The sequence below is a fragment of the Lissotriton helveticus genome, chromosome 10 (assembly GCF_964261635.1).
Source record: "Lissotriton helveticus chromosome 10, aLisHel1.1, whole genome shotgun sequence".
Lineage (NCBI taxonomy): Eukaryota > Metazoa > Chordata > Amphibia > Caudata > Salamandridae > Lissotriton > Lissotriton helveticus.
The window spans coordinates 26,526,049-26,553,214 of NC_136071.1; the positions used below are offsets into that span (position 1 = coordinate 26,526,049).

General features: G+C 54.7%; 1 protein-coding gene across 9 annotated transcripts in view; it reads left to right on the forward strand.

Annotated features, from left to right (window-relative positions):
• The window catches only part of FLNA (filamin A), a 539,816-nt gene that overhangs the window by 333,778 nt on the left and 178,872 nt on the right, over positions 1–27,166 (forward strand). For 5 of the 9 annotated variants that reach the window (XM_078664611.1, XM_078664610.1, XM_078664613.1 and 2 more), the window contains exon 2: positions 18,015–18,462. In XM_078664611.1, the coding sequence (XP_078520737.1) occupies positions 18,099–18,462 (364 nt within the window). In that variant the 5' untranslated portion in view covers positions 18,015–18,098. Of the gene's footprint in view, positions 1–18,014; positions 18,463–18,522; positions 18,615–27,166 lie in introns of those variants that run through there. The other 4 variants (XM_078664615.1, XM_078664617.1, XM_078664618.1 and 1 more) reach the window with 2 other exon arrangements.

Consider the following 27,166-nt stretch of genomic DNA (forward strand, 5'->3'; position numbering starts at 1 on the left):
CGACGCACGGGGTCTGCGTGTATTTATAGCGCATCTGACACAACGCATGTTCACAGCTTCCGGGGTGGAGGAACACTTTTTATTCAGAACGACCGCACACGGTAGCATTGAAGCTTGACATGTTATGTAAAACATAAGTATTGTACATGTTTGATAGACATCGGTGAAGTCCTTTCGGTGTGGGGGTCTGTGCGAGGCTGGCCTGCCCCAGCCCCCCCAGCCTTGGACATGCACCCTCCTGTCCTAGAGCCCCAGCTGAAGATCCCCCCTCCTCCGCCTGACCGGGGAGACATCTTAGGCTGGCATGGGAAGCGCGCGAAAAGTTGAAACGGAAACTGCCAAAGAAAGAAAACAATGAGAAGCGAGTTGGAAGGAGAGAAGTGGTGAGGCGAGAGCCGGAGTGGAAAGAACGGGTCATTCCTGGGAGCCGGCAAGGGGTTCCCTTCCTCCCCCCACCCCTTGCTGAGTCCATGCCGTCCGTATCCGGTCTGCGGCCCGCGGATTCCAGGCATGGCTGCTGCTGCGAGTAATCTGTGTCTGGGAGTCTGTGGTCAGCCGTGGCTGACACATTCCCAGCCGCATCACTCACTACAACCAACTCTCTCACCTCGCTCCCGGCCAGGCTGGGTCACCCCCTTAGCAGACCCCCCCCCCATCCCCCGTCTGGGAAATACACCTCACTCACTCACCCTCCCAGCCCCCCCAGACAGGGCCTTACACTCACTCACCCTCCCAGCCCCCCCCAGACAGGGCCTTACACTCACTCACCCTCCCAGCTCCCCAGACAGGGCCTTACACTCATGCAGCCTCACAGCTCCCTCAGATTGGGCCTTACCCTCACTCAGCCTCACAGCTCCCTCAGACAGGACCTTACACTCATGCAGCCTCACAGCTCCCTCAGATTGGGCCTTACCCTCACTCAGCCTCACAGCTCCCACAGACAGGACCTTACACTCACTCACCCTCTCAGCTCCCCCAGACTGGGCCTTACACTCACTCACCCTCCCAGCTCCCTCAGACTGGATCTTACACTCACTCAGCCTCCCAGCTCCCCAGACAGGGCCTTACACTCACTCACCCTCCCAGCCCCCCCCAGACAGGGCCTTACACTCACTCACCCTCCCAGCTCCCCAGACAGGGCCTTACACTCATGCAGCCTCACAGCTCCCCCAGACTGGATCTTACACTCACTCACCCTCTCAGCTCCCCCAGACTGGGCCTTACACTCACTCACCCTCCCAGCTCCCCCAGACTGGATCTTACACTCACTCAGCCTCCCAGCTCCCCCAGACTGGATCTTACACTCACTCACCCTCTCAGCTCCCCCAGACAGGGCCTTACACTCACTCACCCTCCCAGCCCCCCCAGACAGGGCCTTACACTCACTCACCCTCCCAGCTCCCCCAGACTGGATCTTACACTCACTCAGCCTCCCAGCTCCCCAGACAGGGCCTTACACTCATGCAGCCTCACAGCTCCCTCAGATTGGGCCTTACCCTCACTCAGCCTCACAGCTCCCACAGACAGGACCTTACACTCACTCACCCTCCCAGCTCCCCAGACAGGGCCTTACACTCATGCAGCCTCACAGCTCCCTCAGATTGGGCCTTACCCTCACTCAGCCTCACAGCTCCCACAGACTGGACCTTACACTCACTCACCCTCCCAGCTCCCCCAGACTGGATCTTACACTCACTCAGCCTCCCAGCTCCCCAGACAGGGCCTTACACTCATGCAGCCTCACAGCTCCCTCAGATTGGGCCTTACCCTCACTCAGCCTCACAGCTCCCACAGACAGGACCTTACACTCACTCACCCTCCCAGCTCCCTCGGATTGGGCCTTACACTCACTCAGCCTCCCAGCTGCCCCAGACTCGGCCTTACACCTCACTCCACCTCCCAGCTCCCCCAGACTGGGCCTTACACTCATGCAGCCTCCCAGCTCCCCCAGACTGGGCCTTACACTCATGCAGCCTCCCAGCTCCCCCAGACTGGGCCTTACACTCATGCAGCCTCCCAGCTCCCCAGACAGGGCCTTACACTCATGCAGCCTCACAGCTCCCCCCGACTGGGCCTTACACTCACTCACCCTCCCAGCTCCCCCAGACTGGGCCTTACACTCACTCACCCTCCCAGCTCCCTCAGACTGGGCCTTACACTCACTCACCCTCCCAGCTCCCTCAGACTGGGCCTTACACTCACTCACCCTCCCAGCTCCCCCAGACTGGGCCTTACACTCATGCAGCCTCCCAGCTTCCCCAAACTGAGCCTTACACTCACTCAGCCTCCCAGCTCCCCCAGACTGGGGCTTACACCTCACTCCGCCACTTAGCAGACCCAGAATGGGACTTACACTGACTCAGCTTCTCAGCTCTCACAGACAAGGCCATACACACTCACTCCACCTCCCCCAAACTGGGCCTTACACCCATGCAGCCTCCCAGCTCTCTCAGACTAGGCCTTACACTCACTCAGCCCCCCACTGCTCTCAACTCTATTCACAACTGGATGTTAGTTCACCAACTCATTCTCAATCCCTCCAAAACTGAAATCCTCCTCCTATCTACCTCTATCTTCCCGCCTCCCGTTCAATCCTGGATGGATCATCTGAATGTACTCAACAGTAAACTCATCATTGTCGACTGTGCTAAATCCCTAGGTGTCATACTTGACAAAAGGCTCAACCTAATCTCACACATCAACTCCACTGCCAAGAATGCACGTTATCAGCTGCGCCTTCTGTGGGGGATCCATCGGTTCTTCCCAGAGAAAGATTTAAAAACCTTGGTCCAATCGCTAGTCTCTCTAGACTTGATTATTGTAATTATCTTCTGACTGGCCTTCCCAAATCTCACCTCTCCCCCCTCAAATCCGTCCTCCATTCAGCAGCTCGCTTTATTTCTGGGTCCAAACGAAGTGACCACATCACTCCTATCCTGTCTTCTTTCTGGTGGCTTCCCATCGAGGCTAGAGCTATTTACAAAACGGCCTGCATCACCCACAAAGCCTTGCACTCTTCCTCCCCTCGCTATCTGACGAATAAACTGAAATTGTCTGGAGGCTTGAGACCTTCTCGGAATGTGTAAAAGTTTCTGCTCGAGCCCCCCTCTTTCAAAAGGAAAAGATTGATGGCGCAATCGTTCTTAGGTAATGCGGTGAGAATCTGGAACTCGCTTCCTCCATTGCTCTGTGCCACCTCCTCTACCCGGATCTTCAAAGCTGATCTCAAATCTCCTCTTCCAAATACACTTTCAGAACTAATTCCTTCATTCTCAGACCCCGCCAGGAAGTTCGTTAGTCATTGTAAATTTGTAATATTTATTTTTATACATTCCTTGCTTGCTGTGTTTGATATTGTGTTCCTCTTGCCTGCTATGTTTGATTCTGTGTCCTGCTATTTTTGTGCGTTCTATTTTGTAACATTTCTCTCATGTAACGTAACTGGTTCTATTGTACAGCGCTCTGACACCTTCGGGTAAAGTCTGCGCTTTATAAAAATGCATAAATAAATAAATAAATATACAGCCCGTGGTTCTTTTTCTGCTGTTTCTATCCACCCCCTTTAGAGTTACTGACCTGGCTACTTAGTGCCCTTTGGCGGCTTCAAGGAAGCAGAGGTGCTCGCGAGCAGGGGGTAAGGGCTCCCGGGTTCCTGCCCCCGTCTCCTCACACCCTTTTCACTGCCCCTCCATTCCATCTATTTCAGCCTCAGGATACCAAGGCCACGTTTAACAGGCCAGGAACGGTTGTTCGTTTGGGTACTGGAGAATGTAAAAAGTGCAGGCATGTCGTTCCCGCCCACTTCGACCTCTGTTGGAGAGCCCTTCTTGTCTGGCACAGAGACACGCCATGGTGCACAGGTTGCATGCCCTCAGCCCCAGTGGGTATCCCTAGAGCGGTCGAGAGCTGGTGGTTTCTGGGCATCGCCTTCCCTGGCCCCGGGCCATGCCCTGTTGCAGAGATTTGATGCGAGGGGCTCTATGCGCTTCCTTCTCTGGCGCTGGTTGAGAACTAACGGTTTCTGGGCACCATCTTTCTTGGCATCGGTCCATACTTGTGTGTGGAGACTGGAAGGTCAGTGCCCCAGGGGACCCCTTCCTGGCACTGGTCATGAGCTGATGGTTTCTGAACCCCTCCTCCCCTGGCACCGGTCAATGCCTGGTTGTGGAGACAGACTAGATGTCAGTGCCCCAAGGGACCACTTCCCTGGCACTGGTCCATGTCTCGGTGCGGAGACTGGATGTTCAGTGCCCCTGGGGACCCCATCCTGGCACTGGCCGAAAGCTGATGGTTTCAAGGCTGCTTCTTCCTTGGCACAAGGCCATGCACTATTGCTGAGTGAGTTGTACTCGGCCCCTGTAACCTCCTTGGTTGGCACTGGTCTAGAGTTGTGGTTTCTGGGCACCTCCTTCCCTGGCACCGGCCCATGTCTCGTTGAGGAGATTGGGTGGTCCCAGTGGACCCCTTCCCTGGCACCAGTCGAGAGCTGACGGCTTCAGGGCCTCCTCTTCCTGTGCCATGCGTTGCAGAGATTGGAAGTTCAAGGCCCCAGCATCCTCCTTTGCGCGCGCCGACTGGCGGTGGTTTGTGGCCACCACATTCCCTGGCACTGGGCCATGCCCTGTTGTGGAGATTGAACGTCCAGGGCCCCCGCGGCATCCGTCCCTGGGCCTGGCTCTGGGGCGCCCCCATCCCTGGCACTGGTCAAGAGCTGATGGCTTATGTGCCCCTCCTCCCCTGGCACTGGGCCATGCCCTGTTCTGGAGGTTGAACGTCCAGGGCCTCGGCGGCCTCTGTCCCTGGCTCTGGGGCGGCCCAATCCCTGGCACTGGTCGAGGCTGATGGTTCCTGTGCCCCTCCCCCCTGGCACCAGGTCATGGCATGTTGTGGCCTCCGTCCCTGGCTCTGGGGCGCCCCCAGCCCTGGCACTGGCCGAGAGCTGATGGTTCCTGTGCCCCTCCTCCCCTGGCATCAGGTCATGGCCTGTTGTGGCCTCCGTCCCTGGCTCTGGGGCGCCCCCAGCCCTGGCACTGGCCGAGAGCTGATGGTTCCTGTGCCCCTCCTCCCCTGGCACCGGGCCATGCCCGCTGCAGAGACCGCTCGCTGTGATTCCCTCGTCCGGAGTGAACAGCTGCCTCGCATCCGAGCCCGAGGAAGCCGGGCACTCGCTCGGAATAATGTGAAACAATCGATTATTGACAGTCGAGTAACACCAGCAAACTTCCCTTCTTCTTTTTATGAGTGCGGAAATCCCTCGCAGCCCCCACCGCCCCTCCCCGCCGGCGCTGTAACAAGCCTGGCAGGACGGCCTGTGCGCAGGGATCGGGCACGTGCTGCGCGGGGCCGTGCCCGGCGGCAGGCAGGTATGCCAGGCCGGTATGTCTGCCTGCTGCGTGTTACCACTCGCCCGCGCTGTACTCCGTGCTCTGAGCAGCCCTGCGCCGGCGGCCACCAGTGTCTGTCTGTCTGCGCAGGATGGAAGACATAGTCCTAGCGCCTCCGGGCTGGAGTTCGCAGCGCCTCGCCCATGGTGAGGTCACTGGTGTGGCAAGCAGGTGAGGTAGGGGCGTAACACGAGCCCCTGCGGCGCAAGGGGTGGGGGGCCCTCAACCCTAGAGGGGCCCTAATCAAGCTATGCCTACTTACCATCTATGAGATACGGAGGCGGGGGCCCCTCATCACATTCTGCAGGGGCCCCATCATTAGACGCTCTGCCACTACGGTGCGGCCTACTGCTGGAGCTGCCAGCAGGGGGGTTGGCCTGGTGGGGGGGAGCCACGCCGGGGCTCAGTCACTGGACTCCATGGGGGTTGGGATCAGAGCCCGAACCCAACAAGACAGCAGGTCTGGCCTTGGCAAGCCGGTGCCATGGTTATTTGTATGTCTGCATTGATTGGCCAAGCCCCTTTGATTTTACTATAATATACAAACTAGATGGGACTTTCAGACAGCCGTTTTCAACCACTGGGCTGTTATTGTTTCATTCACATTTTCCTTGCGCCCACTACAGCAGCCAACAGGGGCGATGTCTGCCCACTCATGCCATTCTGCCCTTTGACAATCAGCGCATCCACAGACAAAGCAGTTCCCTTCATTCAGCTCAGGGACTCAGTGGTAATGTGTGCTCTTGGAGACCAACATTCTTTCAGATATTTTTTTAGATTGATTAGTGCCCAGCAGCTCCCCACAAAAGAAGTTTTGCACAAACCTCAAACAAAACAAGCCATTACCAGGCCGAATTATTCTACCAATGCTGTTTTTTTTGTTGCAAATATGTGCCATAAAAAAGTAAAAAAATAAGGGGAATAATCATGCCACTGCCTAAGAGTCGCACCCAAATGTTTGCAATAAAAATATACAACCGTAAAAAAAATTACCATTGTCATTGCCTCCCTCACTCAAGGCATCTTCCAAGAAGCTCTTAAGTCAGGCTCGATCCTGTCACTTCTGGAGAAACCTACACTAGACCCCGAAGACCTCATCAACTACTGGCCCATCACTCACGTACCACTCACTGCCTCCCTCACTCGAGGTATCTTCTCAGAAGCTCTCAAGTCAGGCTCGATCCTTTCACTTCTGGAGAAACCTACCCTACACCCGAAGACTTTGCCAACTACTGGCCCATCATTCACGTACCACTCACTGCCTCCCTCACTCAAAGTATCTTCTCAGAAGCTCTCAAGTCAGGCCTGATCCTGTCACTTCTGGAGAAACCTACTCTAGACCCCAAAGACCTAGCCAACTACTGGCCCATCACTCACGTACCACTCAATGCCTCCCTCACTCGAGGTATCTTCTCAGAAGCTCTCAAGTCAGGCTCGATCCTTTCACTTCTGGAGAAACCTACCCTACACCCGAAGACTTTGCCAACTACTGGCCCATCATTCACGTACCACTCACTGCCTCCCTCACTCAAAGTATCTTCTCAGAAGCTCTCAAGTCAGGCCTGATCCTGTCACTTCTGGAGAAACCTACTCTAGACCCCAAAGACCTAGCCAACTACTGGCCCATCACTCACGTACCACTCAATGCCTCCCTCACTCGAGGTATCTTCTCAGAAGCTCTCAAGTCAAGCCAGATCCTGTCACTGCTGGAGAAACCTACCCTACACCCGAAGACTTTGCCAACTACTGGCCCATCACTCATGTACCACTCACTGCCTCCCTCACTCAAAGTATCTTCTCAGAAGCTCTCAAGTCGGGTTCGATCCTGTCACTGCTGGAGAAACCTACCCTAGACCCCCAAGACCGCACCAAATAATGGCCCATCACTCACAAACCACTCACTACCTCCCTCACTCAAGGTGTCTCTCAGAAGCTCTCAAGTCAGGGCGGATCCTGTCACTGCTGGAGAAACCTACCCTAGGCCCCAAAGACTTCGCCAAATACTGTCCCATCACTCACGTCCACTCACTACCTCCCTCACTCGCGGTGTCTCTCAGAAGCTCTCAAGTCAGGGCGGATCCTGTCACTGTTGGAGAAACTTACCCTAGACCCTGAAGACTTCGCCAACTACTAGCCCATCAGTCAGGTACCACTCACTGCTCCCTCACTGGAGGCATCTCATCAGAAGCTCTCAAGTCAAGCCCGATCCTTTCACTCCTGGAGAAACCTACCCTAGACTTGAAGACCTCACCAACTACTGGCCCATCACTCATGTACCACTCATTGGCAAGATCAATGAAAAAGCAGTATGTGTTCAACTCTATCCTTGCATCAGTGCTAACCATCTCCTGCGTGTTTACCAGTCTGGCTTCAGATCACACCGCATCACAGAGACCGATACTTTAAACATCACAGACAATGTCTTGTTGACCACAGACGAAGATGACTCTGCCTCCTGATGTTCTGCACCTTACAGCTCCCTTTAACGCAGTCAGCAATACAACTTTCATATGTATCCTGTAGTCTCAGATGGGACTCAGAGGCCAGTGTCCTTCACTGGTCCTCTTACCTTTCCAACCAACACCGGTTTGTTCACATAGACACCTCCTAGTCACAAGAGATCCCGATCACACGTGGAGTCTCCCAGGGTTCCATTCTGTCTCCTATCGTTTTCAACCTTTACTTGGAGCTCTTGATGCTCTGCACACAGGGAACAGCTTCAAGATTCACCCACATGCCAATGATACACAACTCCACTTGAAAGTGGTTTCTACTTCAGAGATCCAGCACCTCAAACTCTGCTTGCACACCATCCAGACCTGGAAGTCCAGCATCCACCTGAAGGGCCACCCAACCTAGACAACATTTGTGTTACTTGCCAAGGACAACAAACCCAACACAGTTCAAACCAGCTCAATTACATGAACCTTGACGGCTTTGAAGCCCAGCTTTCACGGAATGCCAAGTCATTTGTAGGGGTTGGCAGAATTTGCGTAGTCGCGCTATGCAAAGCTTTGCAAAATGGTAAAAAATCTCAGTGAGAACGCAGAGTTCCGCGAACACGCGAATTGCTTGTTCCGCCCATTCACAATGCTTTTTTCCTGTTCGCGAACACTGTTTGCATGCTCAGGGGGAAATATCTCGCGAACACGCATTTTGAAAGCGGGTACAAGCAAAAAATTCCACAAAGCAGTGGATCGTGGAATTTTGGCCAATTCCGCGTTCTCTGTGGAATGCAAAATTACCCAAATTCCGCAAATTCTGTGAGCGGAACGGAATTTACCGCCCAGGCCTAGTCATTTGGATTCACCATGGACACCAGCCTCACCCTCAAAGAACACATTGCTGATAAAAACAAAGATGGCCTGATACCTGCTCCCTCACCTAAAGAAAGTGAAATTGTTTCTTCCGGAAAGTAACTTCAAAACTGTTGTTAAAGCTCTTGCACTCTTGTATCACGATGGTAGTAATGCCCTAGTGCACCGCCTCCCAGAATTAACACTGGCACCCCTTAGGGGGCTTTCTGTACGCCACAGCACGTCTCATCCAGGGCCTGAAGAAATATGACCACATCACCCTCATCCTGATGGAACTCTGTTGCCAGCCCGCACTGTCTTCAAACGCAGCCGTATAATTTACAAAGCCTTCACAACCAGCACCCCCCATTTGTCATACAGACAAGCTCACCGCCTCTGGTGGCTCTTTCTACACCTGCAGCCAGGACACCCTCAGATTGCAGACTAAGAAGTGCAAAGAAGAACAAACAAAACAGCAGGCCATTTCCATTTATGCACCCAGTAGCTCTTTTTTATTTAAAAATGTTTTCGATTACCTTAATTATGGGGAACACTTAAAGCTGTCTCTAGGCCAGACCTAGAAATGGGCGCGAAAACATTACTGCACTTGTGCATTTCATTGGCTGAACACAATTTGCGCTTTCTCCATTTGTGTGCACATTTTTACCTCCAGTGAGTTCATGCAACAAGTACATATTTGGGGTATCACTGCCTACAAATTAGGAACAAAAGCACACTCATTAGCAGGTGTGAGAGATATACAAGCTGTAGTGCTTTTGCAATGCTGCTTGCACTGTGCTCTTAATGACTCAAATGTGTGTTTATGTCGACTCCTATTCACTCCTATCAACTCCTTGGGCCAAGGCTTTATCACCATAGACCTGTAGTGCCTAGAACATCTTTGTTTTTATCGTGCAACACACTGTATTAAACTTGCTTTGGTGATTGACCCAATCACAATGCGAATTAGGGTAACATGGATGCGTATTTTGGGCGAGACGGGACGAAGGCACAAGTAGATTTTACCAGTGCTCCTGGTAACCGTCAAACACTAAAGTCAAATGCAGCCCTTGGCCAGGTTTTACGTCTCGCCTAAGTCAGCGCATGCGCTGTCTGTTCTAACTCCTTTTGCTAGCTTACAGTGGGTTTAGAGCCCGTCCATTCTTTACCATTGGTTTGCCTCATTCTCACTATCATTGGCTTGTTTCTTATTTGATGGCGGTTGTGGGCTTTACTTCATCATGAGTTTGTCGCTCCCCTGGAACATGGGTGCATTAATGTGTCTTTACACTGCTCATTTTTTTGGTACTACTTTTCTTTTTAGTTAAACACTCAACAAGAGTGCATGTGTTTTTCAGCATCTGCCTCTTGTGCTTCTCTGCCTCCTCCCATCGCCACGTTGTTCTGTGTTGCAGTGTGCTTCTCGACCCTCAGTCTCTGTGCTGCTCTGTCTCATTGTGTGCTTCTGTGCGCCCTAACTTTTCCGTGTCTCTCTCTGTGCCTCTATGCTGCCTGCCCCGGTCTCCATGGTGCTCTGTCTCACCATGCCCTTCTTCGCTCCTCTCCAGACCACCTTCGTCTCTGTGTTGCTCTGTATCTCCTTGTGCTTCTAGGCTCCTCTCCAACCCGCCTCAGTCTCTATGTTGCTCTATATCTCCTTGTGCTTCTATGCTCCTCTCCAGACCGCCTCAGTCTCTGTGTTGCTCTGTCTCTCCTTGTGCATCTATGCTCCTCTCCAGACCACCTCAGTCTCTGGGTTGCTCTGTCTCTCCTTGTGCTTCTATGCTCCCCTCCAGACCACCTCAGCTCTGTATCTCCTTGTGCTTCTATGCTCCTCTCCAGACCACCTCAGCTCTGTCTCTCCTTGTGCTTCTATGCTCCCCGCCAGACCACCTATTTACACCACTGTAGTCGTCTGTTATCCAAGATGTTGGGAAGCTGTGTGTGATTGCCACTGGAAGATATCCGAAGGCAGACCCGTGTTCCTCCCTTCCTCTTTCTTGGATTCAGCGGCACATCTCTGTGTGTGCAGTCCAGAGTGTTGGAACCTGTGTGTATGCTCACAAAAGGCACACGTAGGGCCGCTGTCATTGTGCAGCAGCAGCGCCATGTGTGTAAATACGAATTTACCAGGGGTGCAGTATATTCCACGTACCACTGGCTAATTCTCTCTAGCTCAATACAGATACATTATTTTAACTCAAAGGGATTAAAGGTCACTTAACCAAACGGGCTACATCCGGTCCGGTGCAGTGGCAGAGAATTAGCGAATCCTACCCGGTCCCTTCCCAGTTGGAATGGAATGGAATGGAATTGGAGTTGTAGAGCGCGTGGCTACCCGTGGGCGTCCCAGCGCTATGAGTATGGATTTTCGCAGAAGAAACGAAGGCTCAGGGGAAAAGGAAGGTTTTTAGGAGCTTGCGGAATTTTAGGAGGTTGGATTCTTTCCGAATATTGAGGGGGAGGGAGTTCCATAGCTTTGCGGCATTGAGGGAGAAGAGGTGTCCGCCTGTTCGTGCCTTCTTTATTCTGGGAGTGTTTGCAAAGTAAAGGTGGTCAGATCTTAATGCTCTGTTGGCTTTGTAGGGGGTGATCAGACCTCTCAGAATGGGGGGGCCCTTGCCCTGAAGTGATGTGTGCATTATACACAGGGACTTAAATTTGATTATTTCCCGTATTGGGAGCCAATGAAGGGATCTAAGGGCGGGTTTAGCTGAGAGTCTTTTTGGTGTTCCTGTGAAAAGTCTCGCTGCCGAGTTCTGGATGAGTTGGAGTTTGTTTATGATGGTCTCTGGGGCACCTAGGTATAGGGCGTTGCTATAATCCAGCCTAGAGAGGATGAGGCCCTGAATGAGGAGTTTTCTGGAGTGGGGAGGTAAGAGAGGGAGGATTTTCCGTGCGGTGCGTAGTAGGCCGAAGCACACGCCGGCGGTTTTCTTTGCTTGGGTTTGGAAAGAAAGGTCTTGGTCGAGCCAGACACCAAGACTTTTAATTTCATTTTTTGGGAGGGGAATTGATCCCATGCATGTAGGCCACAAGGAGTTCAGGATAGATGTGGTTTTGTGGCCCAGCAGCATTAGCTCCGGTTTATCTCCGTTAAGTTTTAGGAGGGATTTATTCGTCCAGCTAAAGATTTCTGAGAGACAGAATCGTAGGTTCCCAGAGGAATGCTCTGACTGGTTAAGTGAGACGACCAATTGTGTGTCGTCTGCGTATGTGATCAGTTTGATCCCAAAAGGGGTGACGATGTCTTCCAGTGGTGACATGTATGCGTTAAAAAGTGTCGGGCTCAGGGACGAGCCCTGCGGTACGCCGCACTAGAGAGGGATTGCCGTGGAACGCATGCTGCCTTCGGAGACCTGGAAGGTTCTGTTGTCTATGAAGGATTTTAACCATTCAAGGGCTGAGTCCGAGACTCCTAAACTGCTGAGGCGTTGGATAAGGATACGGTGATCAACCGTATCGAAGGCTGCGCTTAGGTCTAGGAGGATCACCGCTGCTGAGCCTCCTGAGTCCAAAATCTGCCTTGCCTCTTCAACCACCGCTATCAGGGCTGTGTCTGTGCCCTGGCCAGGGCGGAAGCCTGTCTGGGAGCCGCGAAGCAGTTCACGTGCTTCCAGGAAGGCGGACTGGGGCTTTTTTAGTAGGGCTTTTACTATGGCTCTTTTCCACCTTGGCGGGACAGTGCCTTGGGAGAGAGAGGAGTTGATTAAGTCAGTAGCTAATGGGGTGATGGTTGAAGTCACTAATTTCAGGATGTTGAGTGGTGCGGGGTCGACAGGGGAACCACTTTTTATTGATTCGAGAATTGTGAGGAATCCCTCCCTGGTGATTGGAGAGAAGGAGTCAAGGTGCGGCGAGACATTTGGGGCACTGGGAGAACTGGGTTCTGGTGGCTGGTCTGTGGTTGGGAGACTTTTTAGGATGTTTTGAATTTTTGTGGAGAAAAATTCCGCAAGTTGGTTGCATCTGAGGCTTAAAGTGTCGGGCATGAGGGGCGGATCTGTGACTTTAAGGAGTTCCTTAACAATACGGAAGGTCTCTCTGGATGAGTTTGTGGAGGATCGAATTTTCTCATCGAAAAAGGCAGCCTGGGTAGCTTTGAGGGAGGCTTTGTAGGACCTAATGGCTGTTCTATATTCAGATTTCTTGTTATTGGCCCAATCTTTCCTCCATGAGTGGTCTAACTTTTTGCATTGATTTCTTTGGTCCCTGAGTTCAGAAGTGAACCAGGGGGGGTTTGAAGGGTCTGCTGTTTTTTTCCTACTATTTTCCTGGGTAGAACGTGGTCGAGTTAGTTTTCAATCCAGAGTGAAAAATGTCTGTCCGCCACTGAGGGGTCCGGATCGTGTGTGGGGGCTGAGAGCTCTTATAGGCTTTTCCAGCTATCCAGCGGGAGTTTGGACCAGGGTCTTTCTTGATTGCGTGTCGGCGGGGCTTGTGGAGTCTCAGTGGTGGTTTCCAGGTGAACGGGTTTAGGAAATGGTCAGACCATGGGATGTGCAATGGTTCCCTGGGTTCTAGAGCAGAAATGTTGGAGAATATTGGGTCAAGGAGATGCAGTTGCTGTTTGCTGCATATATTCAGGAGTTCACCTGTTACTGATGACGTGAAACCCTTGCCAGGCACTGCTAATGTCCCCAGTTGATGCACTCTTGAAGGACGCGTGTCTGCAACAGAATAAAAGCCTGGCGTGGTTTGCTTAAATATGTTTTGTTTTATTAGTTGTGTAAATTCAGGGTACACCGAGCAGGACTAAAAAAAAGCAGTTATATTTTGAGAGAGCTCTCGAAGGATAGAAAAATCCCAAATATAGGAATTGGCTTTTTCTTTGTGCGAACATATCTTACAGTCCTCGCAGCCCTGTTTGCATTCTTTTGTCGCCTACATAAGTAAGCCCAGCCTCTCAGTGTGTGCCTCCACTGCCGGCTTGTAAGTTGTGTGTCTGCAGACTGACTCTCAGTGTATGCCTCCACTGCCGTCTTGTAAGTTGTGTGTCTGCAGACTGCCTCTCAGTGTGTGACTCCACTGCCGTCTTGTAAGTCGTGTGTCTGCAGACTGCCTCTCAGTGTGTGCCTCCACTGCCAAGGGCTTGTAAGTTGTGTGCCTGCAGACTGCCTCTCAGTGTGTGCCTCCACTGCCGGCTTGTAAGTTGTGTGTCTGCAGACTGACTCTCAGTGTATGCCTCCACTGCCGTCTTGTAAGTTGTGTGTCTGCAGACTGCCTCTCAGTGTGTGCCTCCACTGCCGTCTTGTAAGTCGTGTGTCTGCAGACTGCCTCTCAGTGTGTGCCTCCACTGCCAAGGGCTTGTAAGTTGTGTGCCTGCAGACTGCCTCTCAGTGTGTGCCTCCACTGCCGTCTTGTAAGTCGTGTGTCTGCAGACTGCCTCACAGTGTGTGCCTCCACTACCGTCTTGTAAGTTGTGTGTCTGCAGTCTGACTCTCAGTGTGTGCCTCCACTGCCGGCTTGTAAGTTGTGTGCCTGCAGACTGCCTCTCAGGGTGTGCCTCCACTGCCGGCTTGTAAGTTGTGTGTCTGCAGACTGCCTCTCAGTGTGTGCCTCCACTGCCGTCTTGTAAGTTGTGTGTCTGCAGACTGCCTCTCAGGGTGTGCCTCCACTGCCGGCTTGTAAGCTGTGTGTCTGCAGACTGCCTCTCAGTGTGTGCCTCCACTGCCGGCTTGTAAGTCGTGTGTCTGCAGACTGCCTCTCAGTGTGTGCCTCCACTGCCGGCTTGTAAGTTGTGTGTCTGCAGACTGACTCTCAGTGTGTGCCTCCACTCACTGCCGTCTTGTAAGTTGTGTGTCCGCAGACAGACTCTCACTGTGTGCCTCCACTGCCGTATTGTAAGTCGTGTGTCTGCAGACTGCCTCTCAGTGTGTGCCTCCGCTGCCGGCTTGTAAGTTGTGTGTCTGCAGACTGACTCTCACTGTGTGCCTCCGCTGCCGGCGTGTAAGTTGTGTGTATGCAGACTGACTCTCAGTGTGTGCGTCAACTGCCGGCTTGTAAGTTGTGTGTCTGCAGACTGACTCTCACTGTGTGCCTCCGCTGCCGGCTTGTAAGTTGTGTGTCTGCAGAACGCCTCTCAGTGTGTGCCTCCACTGCCGTCTTGTAAGTCGTGTGTCTGCAGACTGCCTCTCAGTGTGTGCCTCCACTGCCGGCTTGTAAGTTGTGTGTCTGCAGACTGCCTCTCAGTGTGTGCCTCCACTGCCGTCTTGTAAGTTGTATGTCTGCAGACTGGCTCTCACTGTGTGCCTCCACTGCCATCTTGTAAGTTGTGTGTCTGCAGACTGACTCTCACTGTGTGCCTCCACTGCCGTCTTGTAAGTTGTGTGTCTGCAGACTGCCTCTCAGTGTGTGCCTCCACTGCCGGCTTGTAAGTTGAGTGTCTGCAGACTGCCTCTCAGTGTGTGCCTCCACTGCCGGCTTGTAAGTTGTGTGTCTGCAGACTGACTCTCACTGTATGCCTCCACTGCCGTCTTGTAAGTCGTGTGTCTGCAGACTGCCTCTCAGTGTGTGCCTCCACTACCGGCTTGTAAGTTGTGTGTCTGCAGACTGCCTCCCAGTGTGTGCCTCCACTGCCGTCTTGTAAGTTGTGTGTCTGCAGACTGCCTCTCAGTGTGTGTCTCCACTGCCGTCTTGTAAGTTGTGTGTCTGCAGACTGCCTCTCAGTGTGTACCTCCACTGCCGGCTTGTAAGTCGCGTGTCTGCAGACTGCCTCTCAGTGTGTGCCTCCACTGCCGGCTTGTAAGTTGTGTTTCTGCAGACTGCCTCTCAGTGTGTGCCTCCACTGCCGTCTTGTAAGTTGTGTGTCTGCAGACTGCCTCTCAGTGTGTGTCTCCACTGCCGTCTTGTAAGTCGTGTGTCTGCAGACTGCCTCTCAGTGTGTGCCTCCACTGCCGGCTTGTAAGTTGTGTGTCTGCAGAGTGCCTCTCAGTGTGTGCCTCCACTGCCGTCTTGTAAGTTGTGTGTCTGCAGACTGCCTCTCAGTGTGTGCCTCCACTGCCGGCTTGTAAGTTGTGTGTCTGCAGACTGCCTCTCAGTGTGTGCCTCCACTGCCGGCTTGTAAGTTGTGTGTTTGCAGACTGACTCTCACTGTATGCCTCCACTGCCGTCTTGTAAGTCGTGTGTCTGCAGACTGCCTCTCAGTGTGTGCCTCCACTACCGGCTTGTAAGTTGTGTGTCTGCAGACTGCTTCTCAGTGTGTGCCTCCACTGCCGTCTTGTAAGTTGTGTGTCTGCAGACTGCCTCTCAGTGTGTGCCTCCACTGCCGTCTTGTAAGTTGTGTGTCTGCAGACTGCCTCTCAGTGTGTACCTCCACTGCCGGCTTGTAAGTGCGTGTGTCTGCAGACTGCCTCTCAGTGTGTGCCTCCACTGCCGGCTTGTAAGTTGTGTTTCTGCAGACTGCCTCTCAGTGTGTGCCTCCACTGCCGTCTTGTAAGTTGTGTGTCTGCAGACTGCCTCTCAGTGTGTGCCTCCACTGCCGTCTTGTAAGTCGTGTGTCTGCAGACTGCCTCTCAGTGTGTGCCTCCACTGCCGGCTTGTAAGTTGTGTGTCTGCAGACTGACTCTCATTGTATGCCTCCACTACCGGCTTGTAAGTTGTGTTTCTGCAGACTGCCTCTCAGTGTGTGCCTCCACTGCCGTCTTGTAAGTTGTGTGTCTGCAGACTGCCTCTCAGTGTGTGTCTCCACTGCCGTCTTGTAAGTCGTGTGTCTGCAGACTGCCTCTCAGTGTGTGCCTCCACTGCCGTCTTGTAAGTCGTGTGTCTGCAGACTGCCTCTCAGTGTGTGCCTCCACTGCCGGCTTGTAAGTTGTGTGTCTGCAGACTGACTCTCATTGTATGCCTCCACTACCGGCTTGTAAGTTGTGTTTCTGCAGACTGCCTCTCAGTGTGTGCCTCCACTGCCGTCTTGTAAGTTGTGTGTCTGCAGACTGCCTCTCAGTGTGTGTCTCCACTGCCGTCTTGTAAGTCGTGTGTCTGCAGACTGCCTCTCAGTGTGTGCCTCCACTGCCGGCTTGTAAGCTGTGTGTCTGCAGAGTGACTCTCAGTGTGTGCCTCCACTGCCGGCTTGTAAGTTGTGTGTCTGCAGACTGACTCTCACTGTATGCCTCCACTGCCGGCTTGTAAGCTGTGTGTCTGCAGAGTGACTTCTGACATACTGGTGGCTGACTGCCGCGTGTGAGACCCCTGGCCCTGTGTGTCTGCAGACTGGTGACTAGGAGCCGTGTGTGACGTCACCTGTGTGTCTGCCGTCCCCTGCAGCTGCGTCCTTTGGTTTGTGTTGCTGGTGAATGTTGTATCACACGTGTCTGCCTTCACCACACACGCCGCAGCCCCTGCACCTCACGTGTGTCCTCTGGGCGCACAGACAGCGCTGGCACGGCTCTGCAGGCTCTGTTTGCCTTTAAGGCAGGCCCCGCCCTCGGAGCCCTCCCCTCGGTGTGTATAAAGTTATGCGGCATGCATTCGGCTGCCGGTGTGATCTTTGGCACACTGCTGGCGGCGGCCGTGTCCGAAGACGCCCTGCAGACCCCCTGACTCCACATCGACTCCATACCCCGAGGTGCCTCGCCCAACACTTCAGAGTCAAGCCCCGCCCTTGAGTGGAGCAGTGCTTGTTTGTGTTGTCCTTGAATTCTAGTTCTCCGTTATGTGTGCCGCGTTTCTGCCCTCGTTCTTAGTCCCCCGAGGGGGGAGGGGGTGTTATGTTCTGTGTTTGTGCCTCTGTGTGAGGCAGTGTATGTGAGTGAGTGTGTGTCAGTGTATGAGTGAATGTTAGGCAGTGTGTGTGTATGTGAGGCAGTGTATGAGTGTGTGTGTAAGTGAGTGTGAATGTTAGGCAGTGTGTGTGTATGTGAGTGAGTGTGAATGTGAGGCAGTTTATGTGAGTGATTGTGTGTATGTGAGTGATTGTGTGTGTATGTGAATGAGTGACTGTGTGTATGTGTGATTGTGTGTGTATGTGAGTGAATGTGAATGTGAGGCAGTGTATGTATGTGAGTGATTGTGTGTGTATGTGAGTGATTGTGTGTGTATGTGAGAATGTGAGTGATTGTGAATGTGAGGCAATGTATGTAAGTGATTGTGTGTGTATGTGAGTGATTGTGTGTGTATGTATGTGAATGTGAGGCAGTGTATGTAAGTGAGTGATTGTGAGTGATTATGTGAGTGACTGTGTGTATGTTAGTGAGTGTGTGATTCTGTGTGTGTATGTGAGTGTGTGTGTATGTGAGTGATTGTGAGTGAGTCTGTGCGCTCATTGTTGCTGCGCCTCGCAGCGCGTTGCCGGTGCCTGCAGCCCTCTGACCCTCTGCTCTTGTCTCCTCTCCTCTAGGTGCCTTCGCCTTTAAAGCCCGGAGCCTTCCTCCTCCTCCTCCTCCTCCTCCCCCGGGCGGGGCGCTCCCACCGAGGGCTTATAATGAGCGGCGTCGGGCGGCTGGCGGCGCAGTCGGGCGGCGGCGGCGGAGCTGCGACGGACAAGGAGGCGGAGATGCCGGCCACGGAGAAGGACCTGGCGGAGGACGCGCCCTGGAAGAAGATCCAGCAGAACACCTTCACGCGCTGGTGCAACGAGCACCTGAAGTGCGTGCAGAAGCGCATCGCCAACCTGCAGGCCGACCTGAGCGACGGCCTGCGCCTCATCGCCCTCCTCGAGGTGCTGAGCCAGAAGAAGATGTACCGCAAGTACAACCAGCGGCCCACCTTCCGCCAGATGCAGCTGGAGAACGTGTCCGTGGCGCTCGAGTTCCTGGAGCGCGAGAGCATCAAGCTGGTCTCCATAGGTGAGGAGAGGGGGGTCTGCGGGGGTCCACGGGGCGTCCAGGGGGGTCCACGGGGTACAACCAGCGGCTCACCTTCCGCCAGATGCAGCTGGAGAACGTGTCCGTGGCGCTCGAGTTCCTGGAGCGCGAGAGCATCAAGCTGGTGTCCATAGGTGAGGAGCGGGGGGGCCACGGGGGGGGGGGGGGGGAGAGCATCAAGCTGGTCTCCATAGGTGAGGAGAGGGGGGGCATCGGGGGGGGGGGGTGGGTGAGCGCATATGGGGAGATGGGGGGGGGGTCAAGGAGGGGAGGGCATCAAGCTGGTCTCCATAGGTGAATGGGGGGGGGGGCGGGGAAGCATAAAGCTCGTCTCCATAGGTTAGGAGCGAGGGGGGTGAGAGTATGGGGGGGTCAAGGAGGGGGGCTGAGACGGGGGGGGGGGAGAGCCTCTAGCTGGTCTCCATAGGGGGGCATCAAGCTAGTTTCCATAGGTTAGGAGAGGGGGGTGAGAGCATGGGGGGGCGTCAAGCTGGTCTCCATAGGTGAAATGGTGTGGGGGGTTGTTGAGACCACCAGGAGGGGGTGAGGGCATCCAGCTGGTCTCCATAGGTGAGGAGAGGAGGTGTGGCGAGGGGGATTGTGGGGTAAGGGCATCAAACTGGGGTTCTTGGGTCGGGGTGGGGTGAACCAGGAGGGGGTGGGTTGGGGTGAACCAGACTGAGGATGAATGCGGGGTGCGTCCATCAAACCGGTGTCCACATGTGACGGGGGGGGGGGCGCTAGGGCCACTATAGGTGAAGAGAGGGGTGTTGGGAAGCATGGGCCATGCCTCCATATGGGAAGCGAGGGGGCAGCAGCGCACGGGGGACAGGTTCACACACTTTGAAAATAGTCGTGTGAACGCATCCAGTGTTGGTGGGCGATGGGTGGGTGTGGAAGCCCAGCGTGGCGCCTCTGTAGGTGAGACGGGGCTGCCACCTGCTTCCGGTCAGGGGGCATGCGCCAGTAATGATGTCGTGTAAAGTCTCTGCTCGTGTCTAAAGGATGACGTGGGAGTGGGCATATCTGTGGCAGTATTACCCTCAGTAGGGGGGACTGGAAAGCGCCCCTTCTCCGTGGGCCATCTGAACGTGTCCTGCGCGGTTCCAGCACATCCACCGCATTCCGATGGTGGCTTCCTGTGGGGCTTGTGCCAAGTAAACTCTAGCTACCAAATGTAGGGTTCACGTGCCACTCGTTCTCCTCCTTCGCACCGCACAAACCAGAGTTTCACTCCCTCTCTCCAGCTGTGCACAGTGGTGGGCAGCGCGGGGTGGCATCTGTGGAGTGCCCTGGTCGAGAGGTGAAGCAGTCATCTCTTCACCATGCGCCAAGCTCCCTAGTTCATTGGCGGGTCCGTGGGTACCGCTGGCAGTCCTTCGCCAGCTGAAGTTGAGGATGCCGCGTTTTTTGGCACACTGTGCTGTGCCTGGAAGTACCGGACTGTTTGTGCAGTAGGCAAGGTACTGGTTGTGGGGCTCCGCTGTGCCTGGACGCAGCAGTGATTGGCTTGGAGCTAGGGATGTCCTGGTTGTGGCACTCTGCTGTGCCTGCATGCAGCAGTGGTTGGCTTGGAGCTGGGGATGGCCTGGCTGTGGTACTCTGCTGTGCCTCGATGCTGGAGGCAGTGATTGCTTGGCTAGGGAATTGGGATGTCCTGATTGTGGCACTGTCTGGATGCAGCAGTGGTTGGCTTGGAGCTGGGGATGCCCTGGCTGTGGTACTCTGCTCTGCCCGGATGCAGCAGTGATTGACTTAGAGGTGGGGGTGTCATGGTTGTGGTACTCAGCTGTGCCTGGATGCAGCAGTGATTGGCTTTGAGTAGGGGATGTCATGGTTGTGACACTCTGCTGTGCCTGGATGCAGCAGTGATTGGCTTTGAGTTGGATGTTCCGGTTGTGGTACTCTGCTGCGCCAGGATGCCGCCGACAGTGATTGGCTTGGAGCTGGGCATGTGCTGGTTTTGGCACTCTGCTGTACCTGGATGCAGTGGTTGGCTAGGGGGTGTCCTGGCTGTGGTACTCTGCTGTGCATGGATGCTGGAGGCAGTGATTGGCTTGGAGCTGAGGATGTCATGGCTGTGGCCCTCTGCTGTGCCTGGATGCAGCAGTGATTGGCTTGGAGCTGGCGATGTCCTGGTTGAGGCACTCTGCTGTGCCCGGATGCAGCAATGATTGGCTTGGGTGTGTCCTGGTTGTGGTACTCTGCTGTGCCTGGATGCAGGAGGCAGTGATTGGCTTGGAGCTGGGAATGGCCTGGCTGCGGTACTCTGCTCTGCCCGGATGCAGCAGTGATTGGCTTAGAGCTGGAGATGTCCTGCTTGTGGTACTCTGCTGTGCCTGGATGCTGGAAGCAGTGATTGGTTGGCTAGGGAGTTGGGATGTCCTGGTTGTGGCACTGTCAGGATGCAGTAGTGATTGGCCTGGCTGTGGTACTCTGCTGTGCCTGGATGCAGCAGTGATTGGCTTGGAGTTTGGGATGTCATTGCTGTGGTACTTTGCTATGCCTGGATGCAGCAGTGATTGGCTTGGAGTAGGGGATACCCTGGTTGTGGTACTCTGCTGTGCCCAGGTGCAGTAGTGATTGGCTTGGAGTTGGTATTGCCTGGCTGTGGTACTCTGCTGTACCTGGATGCAGCAGGCAGTGATAGGCTTGGAGCTGGGCATGTCATGTTTGTGGCACTCTGCTGTGCCTGGATGCAGCAATGATTGGCCTGGGGGTGTCCTGGTTGTGGTACTCTGCTGTGTCTGGATGCAGCAGTGATTGGCCTGTCTGTGGTACTCTGCTGTGTCTGGATGGAGCAGGGATAGGCTTGGAGTTGGGGATGTCCTGGTTGTGGTACTCTGCTGTGCCTGGATGCTGGAGACAGTGATTGGCTTGGAGCTTGGGATGTCCTGATTGTGGTACTCTGCTGTGCCTGGATGCAGCAGTGATTGGCTTGGAGCTTGGGATGTCCTGGTTGTGGTACTCTGCTGTGCCTGGATGCAGCAGTGATTGGCTTGGAGCTTGGGATGTCCTGATTGTGGTACTCTGCTGTGCCTGGATGCAGCAGTGATTGGCTTGGAGCTTGGGATGTCCTGGTTGTGGTACTCTGCTGTGCCTGGATGCAGCAATGATTGGCTTGGAGCTGGGGATGTCCTGGTTGTAGTACTCTGCTGTGCTTGGATGCAGCAGTGATTGGCTTGGAGTTGGGATGTCCTGGTCGGTGCACTCTGCTGTGCCTGGCTGCTGCAGGCAGTGATTGGCCGGTGCTACCAGCCTTTGTCTATTACTCGACGGATGGGGCGGGGGAGGGGGGCACGCTAATTTTGGCGCTCAGACCTACAGTTTATCTGCCTGCCCCTGGTAGAGAAGGGTATAATGTGTGTAGTCTCAGTGCTAGCATCCTGTTGGTGCAGGGGGCGGGTGTCATTGTTGGCACGTTCGGTGCCTGGTTGTGGACACCAGTTGCCTGCAGTTCCCATGTCTGGGCGGGGGTCGCCTTGTGCTGCTTCTGTGCGCTGGTAGCAGCTGGCTGTTGTCACAGTTCGCACATTCTCGGGTTGGTTGGGGGGGTGTTGTCACGGTTCGCTAGTTCTTGGGGTTGGTTGGGGGGTGTTGTCACGGTTCGCTAGTTCTTGGGGTTGGTTGGGGGGGTTGTCATGGTTCGCTCATTCTCGGGGTTGGTTGGGGGGTGTTGTCACGGTTCTCTCGGGGTTGGTTGGGGGGGTGTTGTCACGGTTCTCTCGGGGTTGGTTGGAGGGGTGTTGTCACAGTTCTCTCTGGGTTGGTTGGAGGGGTGTTGTCACGGTTCTCTCGGGGTTGGTTGGGGGGTGTTGTCACGGTTCTCTCGGGGTTGGTTGGGGGGTGTTGTCACGGTTCTCTCGGGGTTGGTTGGGGGGTGTTGTCACGGTTCTCTCGGGGTTGGTTGGGGGGTGTTGTCACGGTTCTCTCGGGGTTGGTTGGGGAGGTGTTGTCACGGTTTGCTCGTTTTCGGGGTTGGTTGGGGGGTGTTGTCATGGTTTTCTCGTTCTTGGGGTTGGTTGGGTGGGTGTTGTCACGGTTCGCTAGTTCTTGGGGTTGGTTGGGGGGTGTTGTCATGGTTTTCTCGTTCTTGGGGTTGGTTGGGTGGGTGTTGTCACGGTTCGCTCGTTCTCGGGGTTGGTTGGGGGTGTTGTCACGGTTCGCTCTGGGTTGGTTGGGGGGGTGTTGTCACGGCTTGCTCGTTCTCGGGGTTGGTTGGGGGGTGTTACGGTTTGCTCGTTCTTGTTGTTGGTCGGGTGATGTCGTGGTTCGCTCTGGGTTGGTTGGGGGGGTGTTGTCACGGTTTGCTCGTTCTCGGGGTTGGTTGGGGGGTGTTACGGTTTGCTCGTTCTTGTTGTTGGTCGGGTGATGTCGTGGTTCGCTCAGGGTTGGTTGGGGGGTGTTGTCACGGTTTGCTCGGGGTTGGTTGGGGGGGTGTTGTCACGGTTTGCTCGTTCTCGGGGTTGGTTGGGGGGTGTTACGGTTTGCTCGTTCTTGTTGTTGGTCGGGTGATGTCGTGGTTCGCTCAGGGTTGGTTGGGGGGTGTTGTCACGTTTCGCTCGGGGTTGGTTGGGAGGGTGTTGTTACGGTTCGCTCGGGGTTGGTTGGGGGGTGTTGTCATGGTTTGCTCGTTCTCTGGGTTGGTTGGGGGGGTGTTGACAGTTAGCTCAGGGTTGGTTGGGGGGTGTTATGGTTCGCTCGGGGTTGGTTGGGGGGTTGTTGTCACGGTTTGCTCGTTCTCGGGGTTGGTCGGGGGGTGTCACGGTTCGCTCTGGGTTGGTTGGGGGTGTTGTCACGGTTTGCTTGTTCTTGGTGTTGGTCGGGTGGTTTTGTCGTGGTTTGCTCGAGGTTGGTTGGGGGGTGTTGTCACGGTTTGCTAGTTCTCTGTGTTGGTTGGGGGGTGTTGTCACAGTTTGCTCGTTCTCGGGGTTGGTTGGAGGGTGTTGTCACGGTTCGCTCGGGGTTGGCTGCGGGGGGTGTTGTCACGGTTCGCTCGGGGTTGGTTGGGGGTGTTGTCACGGTTTGCTCGTTCTTGTTGTTGGTCGGGTGATGTCGTGGTTCGCTCGGGGTTGGTTGGGGGGTGTTGTCACGGTTCGCTCTGGGTTGGTTGGGGGGTGTTGTCACGGTTCGCTCGTTCTCGGGGTTGGTTGGGGGGGTGTTGTCATGGTTTGCTCGTTCTCTGGGTTGGTTGGGGGGTGTTGTCACGGTTCACTCGGGGTTGGCTGGGGGGTGTTGTCACGGTTCGCTCGGGGTTGGTTGGGGGTATTGTCACGGTTCGCTCGGGGTTGGTTGGGGGGGGGTGTTGTCATGGTTCTCTGGTTCGCGACCAGTAGTGGTCATGGTTTAGTGCACCTGCCTGGGAGTGGTGGGTACTGTTTCCGGGTTCTGAGTGGTGGCGACGCGGTTGTCTGGGGGGTGGGGGTGTCACTGGTTCTGGGTGGGGGCAGTAGTTGCCAGGTTGTGGAGTGTTATCTTTCAGTGGTGCTGTTGGCAGAAGTACTTGCTGATGCGTGGGGGCAGTAGCCACTATGTGGGGAATGCGGAGGGCTTGTTACTGTCGGTGCTTCTGGGTGGCCCCCATGAGTTTTCTGGGAGGGGCGGGTTGTTATCGGTCACGGATTCTGAAGGGGGGTGTAGGAGGGTGTTGTCTTTCGTCGCTTCTCGTTAGCAGCTCTACTTGCTGGGAAGGGGGTCTCTTCCTGGCTTCGGTGGGGGCAGTCGTTGTCCTGGCGGGGGGTGCTGCATTGGCGTGGGCGGGTGGGGGCAGCGCCCCCCGCCTCTGCTTTGCATGATGTCGGGCACACCTGCGGGTGGGTGCGCTTTATCTGGATGAGCTGAGTGAATGCAGGTTGTGTGCGTTCCATGGTGCAGGAGTTGCGTGGGGGCGTCAGAGGGTTGTCACCCCGCCCCCCTCCTGTTTTGGTCCGGAAGTCTCAGTCCAGGGGTGCATGGAGTGGAGGGGGGCGGTTCATCCTTCCTGGGTGTAGCAGGGATGGGCAGCGGTTGCTTTGGTTAGTGTAGGGGGGGGCGCAGCCTTCGGACAGGACATTCGGGAGTGTCCCTGGGCGTGGCACGGGTGACGGCCTCTCCGCCCCCTTCTTTTGGGGGGTGTCTGCTTCGGGGGGTGTCCCTGGGCGTGGCTCTGACAGCCTCTCCACCCCTTCTTTTGGGGGTGTCGGCGTCCTCCGTGCATGGTCCCCCGGGTGCGCACAGAGATCTGTCCTAGTCCTGTTTGCGGGAGTCTGCTGTATGGGGGTGCGGGGTGCCCAGTACCGAGCAGTGGGGGTGCGGGCTGAAGCGAGGCGAAGCAGAAAGTTTCTCCCATGCTGGGGGGAGAAGGGAGAGGGGCAGGGAGCACATCCCGCCCCTCCCCCTCCCTCCCCGCACACTGCAGGCCCTTTGTCCTCCCAGCAGCATTGAACTTCGAGTTGGGAGTGTTTTTCCAGGCCTAGCGAGGGGGACCCCCTGCGCCACCAGACCTGAACCCCCCCCCCCTTCCTCCGCCTCCATCGCCTGCCAACGAGAGAACAACCTTGAATCAATTAAGATTCAAAGTGTTTGGAGCCGAGTCCTCCCAGCTGCTCCGGCCTGTCCCGGTGCAGTCCGTAGCAGGACCCCGCCAGGCTGGGGGGGCGAGCTGTGGGCAGCAGGCATGAGCCAGCCCCAGGGATGCTCCAGGCACTGGTACCTTCAAGGCGCCCTTCGCCCAGGAGCCGCTGAGATGCAGTGAACGAGATTCACTCTGGTCCGGGGAACTTTTTATTTTTATTTATAAAGTTTTATATAGCGCCAACTTGACCCAAGAAGTTATCGGAGCGCTTTACATTTAGGATCGTTGCGTGTATGTATTTGTTAAGCGCGGCTGCCACCCAAAGGGTATCCTGGCGCTGAGACTGCATCTGTACTACAGGCAAGACTACCATTACACTATTCTGGGAAACAAAGGTCTTAAGGTCCCTTTTTAAAAGAAGTGAAATCCTGTCTGCACCTCAGCGTCAGCGGGAGGGTATTCCAGAGAGTGGCAGCTGTGAAACTAAAAGCACGGCCCCCCATCCTCACTCTATTGATCCTAGGGACCGTCACTCGAAACGCGGAAGAGGATCTTACAGGTCTGGCAGCACAGTACCAGGAGAAAAGATTTTGGAGCGGTATCGGCCCCTGTCCATGCAGAGCCTTAAAGACAAGGCATACCGCCTTGAAGGAAATTCTCTGCTGGACAGGTAGCCAGTGAAGATCAGCCAGTGCGCCGGAAGAAGAGGCAGAGCGGGGCCGAGATAGAGCCAATTTAGCCGCCATATTTTTGATCCTCTGCAGCTTTAAGGTCAAAGTTTTAGGGGCTCCCAGAAGTAGTGCATTGCAGTAATCTAATCGGCTGAGAATAGAACTGCGCACTACCTCTGTCCTTACCTCTTTGGGGAGGAGCGGTAAGATCTTACGTAGGGTGCGAAGTAGGCCCATACAAGCCGCTATAGTTCTGTTCACCGAGGCATCAGGCTGCAGATTGGGTTCAAACAGAACTCCCAGATTGCGGGCCGACTCAGCGGCCTCTACCGTACCTGGGATAGATGTAGGCCAGAAATCGTCCGGCAGCGGACGAGGGGTACGGTCTAGGGAGCAATGAAGAACCTCCGTTTTCGATCCATTAAATTGAAGCGAATTGGCACGCAACCACTCAGCTGTAGCCGACATACAGCGGTGGAAGGTATCTCTCGATACTGCCTTGGTACCCTCAAATGAAAAAATCAATTGTCATCGGCATAATTGATGACCGATATGACGAATGACTTTATCAGGGCAACCAGTTACATCCGTTACAAGAGCATAGTAAGTTACAGTACACACAATGTTGCGAGAATTCGTAGGAGGGAGGGGAGGAGGAACTGTGCCCAATGTCCGGCTGGGTAGGTGACGGTCCAGGGTAAACCAGCGCCAATCTCCTCAATAGCGGTCAAGCAGCTCCACGGGGCATCAGCCATGTTGATCGGGTCTCAGCGTTCAGGAAAAACAGATTTGAGTTTATTTGATTTGAGAAGTTTAAATAGTGCTGGCTAGACCGGTGCTTTACCAGAGGATCGTTGCATTTCAAGGTACATCTAAAAAGTTTTATATAGCGCTGGCTAGACCCGGATGTATCGGAGCGCTTCGCCAGAGGAATATTGCGTTACAAGTTACAATAGCGTAGTAAGGTACAGTAAACAAAAAACGAAGTGGAGAGAATTCGTAGAAAAGGAGGGGAGGATGGAGCCATAGCAGGAAGACGAGGAAGAACGGTGTCCAATGTCCTGCTGGGTAGGTGACGGTCGAGGGGTAAACCAGGGCCAATCTCCTCAATAGCTGTCTAGCAGCTCCACCGGCATCAGCCAAGTTGATCAGGTCTCAAGTGTTCAGGAAAAACAGTTTAGAATAGATACATAGGCTACAGTAGCATAGTCAAGTAGTGGAAGAGCATGTCCCCACTAGAGGATAGCGGTAAAAGAAAGGGGTGGAGGCAGGGGAGTTAAAAACAAACCAGAGAAGGAGCTGGGGGCTGCCATTTAGGCCGGATGGGGGGGGGGGGGTTCAAGGGCTGTTTTTTTGCTCAGAGGAGTAGCAGGACGAGGTAGGGAATGAATGTCTGCCAAGGACTGAGAGTTGGTGAATACAGAGGGTGGTTGGGGCCTCGTCAAGCCCCTTGACCCCTTAA